General features: G+C 36.8%; 1 protein-coding gene across 1 annotated transcript; it reads left to right on the top strand.

Moving 5' to 3' along the window:
- Window positions 1–3,147: 3,147 nt before the first annotated feature.
- On the top strand, window positions 3,148–5,878 carry LOC131038004 (pentatricopeptide repeat-containing protein At3g26782, mitochondrial). The gene has a single exon (XM_057970268.2). The coding sequence runs from the start codon at window positions 3,500–3,502 to the stop codon at window positions 5,786–5,788; it is 2,289 nt and encodes a 762-aa protein (XP_057826251.2). The 5' UTR covers window positions 3,148–3,499; the 3' UTR covers window positions 5,789–5,878.
- Window positions 5,879–8,910: the final 3,032 nt, after the last annotated feature.

Genomic DNA, 8,910 nt, shown 5'->3' with positions numbered 1-8,910 from the left:
GAGTTGAGGACATAGGCACTTCGAACCCTGGGGGTTTCAGGGCCCCAGAGTTAGGAACTAGTCACAAACAAGAATCTGGACTTGTTGAGCGGAGTCGCTAAGTACTTGAGAGATTACTGCCTCTAAAGGCTGAGACACTAAGAACAACACTAATCCTTAACACGTATGTCAAAATTAATTCCCACCGAGCAATGCCAAAAATTGTTATCACAAAAGCTTGCACCCTTGCTAAGCTATCAACTCAGCAACCTTGTGAAACATGGAAACAACCCTAAAGTGTGGGACCTTGCGCAAGGGGGTTGAATCTCCGGAGAAAGCCGACTTCCTTCTCAATCCAGGTGCAGGTGTTGAACCAAATCAACATTTCAAAACTTACTCCTAATCCTATCCTAACAACTTGCAAAAGAAAAGGGAAGAGAGAAATGCTTAAAATAAAAGGGAGGTGATGCACCAAGAAGAGATTGTTTCTCTCCCTACCCGAAATGACACAAAGAATCAACTAAAACGCCCAGGAGATGCACAAACTTTAGTTGTATGAGTGACCCTAATGCATGTATGGAGGCTAGAATTTGTTGAATGTCAAGAGGGGAGAAGGTTTCAGACAAGTCACACTCATAAATAAATTAACACAACATATAGGAGAGAAGAGCCACAAAACATACACCTATGATGAAGGTAAGGAAACATACACAACATACATAAATTGAATAAAGACAAGAATAACAATTTCAATTCATTTGAAGGCCAATGTCCAAACTTACAGTTGTAGAAATGCAAGATAAATACAAGTCTTTAAGAGAAGTAAAAGAGCATAGAATAGCTCAAGGCAGCAGGGAGAGAACCCTTTACAATGAGGATTAACAACCTTTATATAGAAAATTGGTTACAAGAGTGATCATGACCCATGTGTGTGTAGGGAAATGTCAGTCTGGGAGTGCATGCACTTGACTTTCGTACATGCAAGCAACCTAGCCACACCCTGAAAATGCAATCCTGAGAAGGGTGGATTGACTGACCTTCCAAAGTCAGAGCATGTAGACATGACATAAGTTACCACAATAAGCATGAACCTGTACCTCTCTTGATGGAAATCCTACCAAAAACATTAAATGCACCCTTGTGGCTCCACAAAAGAAGGTGCACAAGTCACAAAATTCGTCGGAGTATTTAAAGCTTTGAGTGTTGATCACACCATTCGAAAGTGTTGCCATCTGGAAAGAAGTCCGAGGACTTCGGAAAATCAGGTTCCTGAAGTGGGGAAGACAAGGAAGGAACTTAACTTCGGGGTTCCGGAGTTCCGAGAAAGCGAAGAAGAGACTAAGCGAAAGAAAAAGGGGAGACTTAGCAAAGGAACTTTGAAACCTTGAGGTTCCGGAGTTCCGGGGAACTGAAGAGGAGGGGGAAGGAAAGGGAGAAACTCCAGAACCTCAGAACCTTGGGGTTCTGGAGTTCCGAGAAGGAGAAAGGAGAGGCTAGGAAAGGAACTTCAGAACCTCAGGATTCCAGAGTTCCGAGAAAGGAAAAAGCCAAGGGGAGGAACTTCAGAACCTCGAGGTTCCGGAGTTTCGGAGAAAAGAAAGGGAAGGCTAAGGAGAAGGAACTTCAGAACCTCGGGGTTCCAGAGTTCTGGAGAAGGCAACGAAAGAGAACTTCGGAACCTCGAGGTTTCAGAGTTCTGGGGAACTGAAGAGGAGGGGGAAGGAAAAGGAAGAACTTTGGAACCTCGGGGTTCTGGAGTTCTGGGAAGGAGACAGAAGAGGTAGCAAAGGGAAGGAACTTTGGAACCTCAGGGTTCTAGAGTTCTGGGAAGGAGAAAGGAGAGGTAGCAAAGGGAAGGAACTTTGGAACCTCAGGGTTCCAGAGTTCCGGGGAAGGGAAGAAGAAGCTAAGGAAAAGACTTCCTCCAGACAAGACAACACTTCACAATTCCTAATTCCACTGCTTTTCTCTTTGATCAATTGGGGCAACATTGGTCCATGGATTGTATCTCTGACCGGTTCTTATTGATGGACTCAAGGTGTCATAAAATGATAACAATTACCAAAGCTCATATTGATGTAGTTTTCTTGTAAGTCCAAAGTGAATACTAATTGAGAAATAGCCAATTGACTACAAAACAACATTAGAAATATAGTTCAACTCGATGTAGAAGTTGCACATGCCAATCTTAATCACCTATAACAACACGATAATAAGTGAACATCAAAGATCAAATTGACAACTTATACAAAATAGCTTATCCTTCTCCAGCTACTCAATTTTCATCTCCTTTAATTTAGATCTATTTATTCATATTATTCTCTTTTTTTGTCAAATCAAAATCGCATTGGAACAATAAAATGATATCCTAGGGTTTTAGGGCAGCACATTTGATTTTTTGCAATTAGAAAAGATCTTATTTTTTAATTTAAAATATTAGAGAATAGTACAACTCAATACTAATATTTAACCTAAAAGCTACTATTTTCATGTTAGTGGTGTTTTAATAACGTATATTTAATTGGCTACAATTTAATTATATATAGTTTAAATCATTTTTTGTCAATCTATATTTCTAGAGGATTATAAAGATCTTCATCAACCCATATTGTACAACTTGTTTTTGATATATTATATTCATGAACGGTTCACTTAACACTTATTATATGCATACATACATATATGATGTCAACATATTTACCTTCATATAGTAGATTACAACAAAATGAATAAGCATACATCTAAATCAAAATTACTCATTTGGCTAAGCAACCACATGTAGGGGATCCTATCTGTCAAAGTCATCTAGGTGTCAAACCTAACTGAAATATGTCTTTGAAGGTTTGAATTCTGGTTGATGGTTTTCATCACATACCATCATCCTCGTCAATTGTGTTCAACCAATTGAACTACAACATTTTGACAATATTCATATATTTAAATAACATTCATAAGAATAAAACATCACATCCCAATTATATATAAACTATAATACACATCAGATATTAAATTTAAATAATATTTAAGAAAAAAAATACGAATAATATTTCAACCATCCTCACTTAAAAATTACCATATTTACAAAACCTCCAACCAAATATTTTACCTTATATAAATCTCTAACCATCATACTACTAGTTTTAACTGGAAAGAAATGGCAGTCAGAGAGTTTGCACCATAAAGAAGAAGAAATATGAAAAAAAAGGTTCGGGTATACTGAATGGAACGAGATATATCCATTGTTAAGGAGAAGAATTCACAGTTTGGCTTATAAATTATAAACTTCACTGAACGGAACGAGCCACACAGCCTACACTGTAAAACAGAAGAATTATGAAAATTAGTAGGCTGTACAAAGGTTTTTTAACTACCTCTTTGTGCTCTATAGCTCAGGAACGACAACGAAATAAAGTAATTAAAAAATTCAATCTCAATCATTAAGTAGAAGCAGCTTCAGAATGCTCTACTGAACAATGGCAATCCTTGACTATTACCTCAAACAGTACTTTCATAGTTGTCAATGGCTGTTCAAATCTTGTGGAATCCTCAAAAGAATAAAACCACCATGTTATTTGTCTGGCAAACGCTTGCCCTTCAGTTCAGAATGTTTACAACTTCTTCTGTCAATCTCAAAGATGTGAAAGTAGGAATTCAGATCTTAAATGCTGTGGATCAACATGTAGACTCTTCTACTCACATTTCTCCTTTGCAGGTTTGTGTTGAAAGAAAATCTGTAACAGATGGAAAACTAATACATGCCCACATCAAAACGAGGGGATCTCAGCGGGACAACATTATTTGGAATGCCCTTGCTAACATGTATGCTAGCTGTGGAACTCTGGCTGACGCTACCAGAGTTTTTAACACCATTCCTGTACCTGATGTTTGCTCATGGTCTGTAATTATTTCCGCTTATTCCAGACATGGATTTACACAAGAGGCTTTGCAAATGTTTAACCAAATGGCTGAAACAGGTGTACACCCAGACCACTTTATTTTCTCAACTGTTTTCTCAGCTTGCGCAAAATTAAAAGCTTTAGAACAGGGTATGAAGATCCATGAAGAAGCAATCAAGAGTGGATTTGATAAGCATGTATTTGTACAGAGTGCCCTGGTAGACATGTATGCAAAATGCCATAAACTGGAGATTGCACGTAAACTGTTTGACAAAATTCCTCGACGAGACGTGGTAACTTGGACACTTATTATTGCCGGGTACGCTCAGAATGGAAGGGAAATGGAAGCCCTGAAGCTGTTTCAACAAATGAGATTGGAAGGCTTGAACCTAAATCCTACGACATTTGCTGTTGTTCTACCTGCCTGTGCGAATTTGGCAGCTCTGGAAAAGGGCATGGAGATTCATAAAGAGATAATTAGATGTGGATTTCATTCCGATGTTTTTGTGCAGAGTGCTCTCATAAACATGTATGCAAAATGTTGCGATTTGGAGAAGGCACGCAGTTTCTTTGACAAAATGTCTGTAAGGGATACAGTTTCCTGGACAGCTATGATTGTGGGATATACACAAAATGGGCATATGGATGAGGCTATGAAGCTATTTCAGAAAATGTCTGAAAGAAGCATCGTCTCGTGGACAGCGATGATTGCAGGATATGCACAAAATGGGAGCAGTGTTGAAGCCCTGAAACTGTTTCAAGAAATGAAATCTGCAGGTGTAATGCTAGATTCAAAAACTTTTGCTAGTGTTCTTCCAGCATGTGGCAACATGGTAGCTCTGGGAAAAGGAATCGAAATTCACGAAGAAATAATTAGGAATGGATTTCAGTCTGATGTCTCTGTGGTTAATGCTCTTATAGATATGTATGCGAAATGCGGAAACTTAGGCAAGGCACAAAAACTATTTGATGAAATGAATGAAAGAACTGTTATTTCATGGACAGCGATGATTGCAGGATATGCTATGCATGGCCATGGCAGAGAAGCCCTCAAACTTTTTAAAAAAATGGAAGACTCTGGAATTCGTCCAAACCAAGTCACCTTTGTCTGTGTATTGTCCGCTTGCTGCCACGCTGGCCTAGCGGAAGAAGGTATTCAATATTTCAACAAAATGAGTGACTATTATAATGTCACACCTGTGATGGAGCACTATAATTGCATTGTTGATCTGCTTGGCCGTGCTGGATGCCTGGATGCAGCAATAAGTTTTATCAACAATATGCCAATAAAACCTGATGCTGCCATGTGGGGATGTCTACTTAGTTCCTGTAGAATACATAATAATATTGAGTTAGGGGAACAGGTGGCCGAACGCCTTTTTGAGTTGGAACCTAGCAATTCTGGCACTTATGTTCTCCTTTCAAACATTTATGCCGCAGCTGGTAAATGGAATGACGTTGATAAGGTGCAGAAAATCATGAGAGTTAGAGGAGTGAAAAAGACACCTGGATGCAGTTGGATTGAGGTTAATAAAGAGCTGCACAGTTTCCTTGTAGGAGACAGATCACACCCTCAAATGCAAGCAATCTATACAGAGTTGGACAGACTGTATGGAGAGATGAAGGCCACAGGATATGTTCCTGATACAAGGTTTGTGTTGAATGACATAGAAGAAGAGCAAAAGGAGCAAGCTCTTTGCCATCATAGTGAGAAACTGGCAATTGCATTTGGGCTATTAAACACACCCGATGGTGAAACTATCCGGGTTATCAAAAACCTTCGAGTTTGTGGTGACTGCCATTCTGCAATCAAGTGCTTCTCCAATATTGTCACACGAGAAATCATTGTGAGAGATACCAATAGATATCATCATTTTAAAGACGGACAGTGTTCTTGTGGGGATTATTGGTGATATTAACTTGAGCTTTAAACCTGGCATGCATTTAATGATTTTGTGGTAACACAACTTTGCATTGGTAGCAAGGAGTCTCGTTTATTTTTAGTTTTTGATATATGGTGCTTGGAGATATGGATCATATTTTTTCTTTTGTAGCAGTAATCAATTTTACAAATGAAACTCAATGATGTACACAACCAATGATCACTTACTACATCCCACTAATCAAATTATATGATTTCTCTGATGAGCAGTGTACACATGCAGGTGAGAGAATTATGATAGAAAACTAAGCTAGTGTTGCTAAAGGATAGCTATCAAACCTTGGTTCTGGGCATGAATATCACCAACAACAATCTTGAGATGCATCTTTGATGGGTATGCACTTCTTAACAACAAGTGCCTTGTTTCCCTTTGGAATTTGGGCTAACCTATTTGGGATCAACTGACTTGCCATAATCGTCTTTTTACTTTCCTAAGACATGTACTTTAAGACATGTACTTCAATCATTCAATGAGAATATGTACCTGTTATCAACTCAATGTTACATACAGTAATAGGTCACCTGTGCCATAGATCCCTACTGGGATAAATACTGCAATAGAGGCCTTGGCCAATGAGTTTTCAAGGATAGAACATTAGATGAAAGATCTTCACTCTTCTGATTATGTCTCTGGGGACAAAATATCAACTGGACTCGTGTAAGGTAATCTTCAAAGTTCAAACATATTGCTGTACATCTCCCATCAAATATAGAGTCGTTAGAACCATTTACATAAGAGTTATCTAATAATTTGTTAATAATCAAAATGCTATAATAGGAACACATCTATAATATGCTTGACATACTTATGCTACTAGGATAGCCTATCATGATCTCGACTCAAATCAACAAATTTATAGCTGTATTCTAATAACATAATTAAATTTTCTCCAAGCAAGTTACATCTTGTTGACAGGAATTGCAAGACAACTAATAAATATGAATAAGTACAAATCTATGCTCTTACAAGATCCATTTCTTCTATAATGCCCTTCATGTTTGCAGCCTTGAGATGTGGATCTCGACATCGTTCTTCGATTATGTATCAAGGGATGCATAAATCATTTGCGTGCTTTTTGCCTTGGTTGTTAATGATGTTTCAGCTTCATTGTTTTCTTTGCGAGTTTTTAATTATGGCTGTTCTTGTTTTGAATGGTGTGTTTGAATCACCCGCATGTTTTGTGATGTGGTTCCTCAACATGTTAGTTGTTGGTGTTCTATATGCTTAGGTGATGCTTATATCATAATGCTTATGTTCATTGTGATGTGTATTATTATTTATGCAAAGATTAAATGATGTTTTGATGCACTGAATTTATGATATTATATTTTGTTGGGTGATTATGCTTGACATGTGTGTTGGGTGGTTAGAGGTGTAGAGTTGTTTATACACTTGGCTACACAAGTCTTGAGTTATTCTTCAATGACTGGTTATTTCAGAGATGTCACATTGGGCCACCCTTTTATATTTCTTGATCATACTCGAATCAAGTACAATATGTCATGTTTGACTCCGTGTTAACTAGAAACAAATTAGAGGTGATTTTGAAGTTTGTTCATGTTGTGAGTTGCAAGTTATTGTCCGATTTAAATTAATCACTTAATTTTTTCATTTCTCATAATTAAAATTTTGGAAATGAAATGATTACATATGTTGGTTATCAAAATATTTCCATGTTTTGGAAAAAAGAAACAATAAAAATGAAATTAAGTTATTTAAATTTTGAAAAAAATATTACAATTAGAAATGTATATTTATATTCAATTTAATCATTTATTAAATATTTATGTAAATAAATTATTGTGGCATGTTTTATTTTATGAAATTTGAAAATTTATAAATGAAAGAAAATAAAGAAAAATTAAATTAGAAATTTGGAAAATAGAAAAAAAAAAAAAAATTTAACGAAAAAGGATTCAGAAAGCAAATAGAGTCTTATTTTCATTATTCATGTTTGAAGGAATTTTACTCTCAATGTTGAGAGACAGTTGAAATTACTTATATATGTTGTCATTGATGTTAAATTTGGTGCTCCGGATGATGTCAAATCTGGTGCCATCTAATGCTCCGGATTGATCCGGATTGGTATGTGAGATGTTGATTAATATGAGAGATGTAGTATATGTGGATTGATATGTGAGAAGTTGTATATGCTAAGTTGCAGCACAGTGGAAGATAGGTATGTATGTTACAGATTGCATGATCCTTGTTGTTGCTGATGTTGTTGTTGTTGCAATATTTGAGATGATTATTGCTCCGGAATCATGAGGATGAGTATATGGATGTGAGATTTTTTGGTGTTGGTTGCAACATTTGTTCATGCGCTTCGGAAGTTGTTCTATGAATGTCATGATTTATATTGTATGTTCGAATATGTTGTGGTGAGCAGATTCTTATGCTCCGATTTCTTCTAGCTTCGTTGGTTTCTGGCATCATTCATGTGGTGGTTTGGTTTTCGCATCTTAAGTCATGTAACATTGACTTGGATTATGCTTAGTGAGCTCCGGAATTTTTGGTCTTAGTTATGTTTCGGTTATTCCATTTTGTTCTCCAGTATTGAGGCATTATGGTAGCGTGTTGTTTTGGTGCTTCATGGATATGTTCTTTTCTGGTTTAACTGACCTTGAAGATCTATATTGATATTCTGCTTCGATGATTGTAGCGTGTCACTAAAATTTTCTTTTGTAAAATATCTCAAAGGCCGACTTGATGTATTTCCAAATTGATATACATGTATATATATGTAAGATTCCTTTGGGATGAGATGAATGTATGTATATATGTGAGTAAGTATGTGGAAGTGTATGAGCGAAGAATAGAAGTGGTAAGTGATAGAGGTGAAGCATTGGTTTGGTATGAGCAGATTGGTATAGCGAATTGGTGAAGTGTTTTGTAGAGGTTCCTAACCAAATTTGTTGCAAACAGTCAATGTATTGTAGTAAGTTGGTGAAGCGTTTTGCAGAGGTTCTTAACCTGATCTACTACAAGCAATTAGTGTATTGTCAGAGCTTTAACTTGAACTATTTTCATGCATGTGTAGATGCAACTTTCTCAATTCACTCCTTTTGGTAGTAAGCCTTCTCGACCTAATA

The sequence above is a fragment of the Cryptomeria japonica genome, chromosome 6 (assembly GCF_030272615.1).
Source record: "Cryptomeria japonica chromosome 6, Sugi_1.0, whole genome shotgun sequence".
Lineage (NCBI taxonomy): Eukaryota > Viridiplantae > Streptophyta > Pinopsida > Cupressales > Cupressaceae > Cryptomeria > Cryptomeria japonica.
The sequence above is the reverse complement of the archived record's forward strand: the minus strand, read 5'-3'. Positions and strand labels throughout refer to the sequence as shown.

Coding starts and splice junctions, on each gene's coding strand:
- LOC131038004 (XM_057970268.2), top strand. CDS start 3,500: ATGGCTGTTCAAATCTTGTGGAATCCTCAAAAGAATAAAACCACCATG.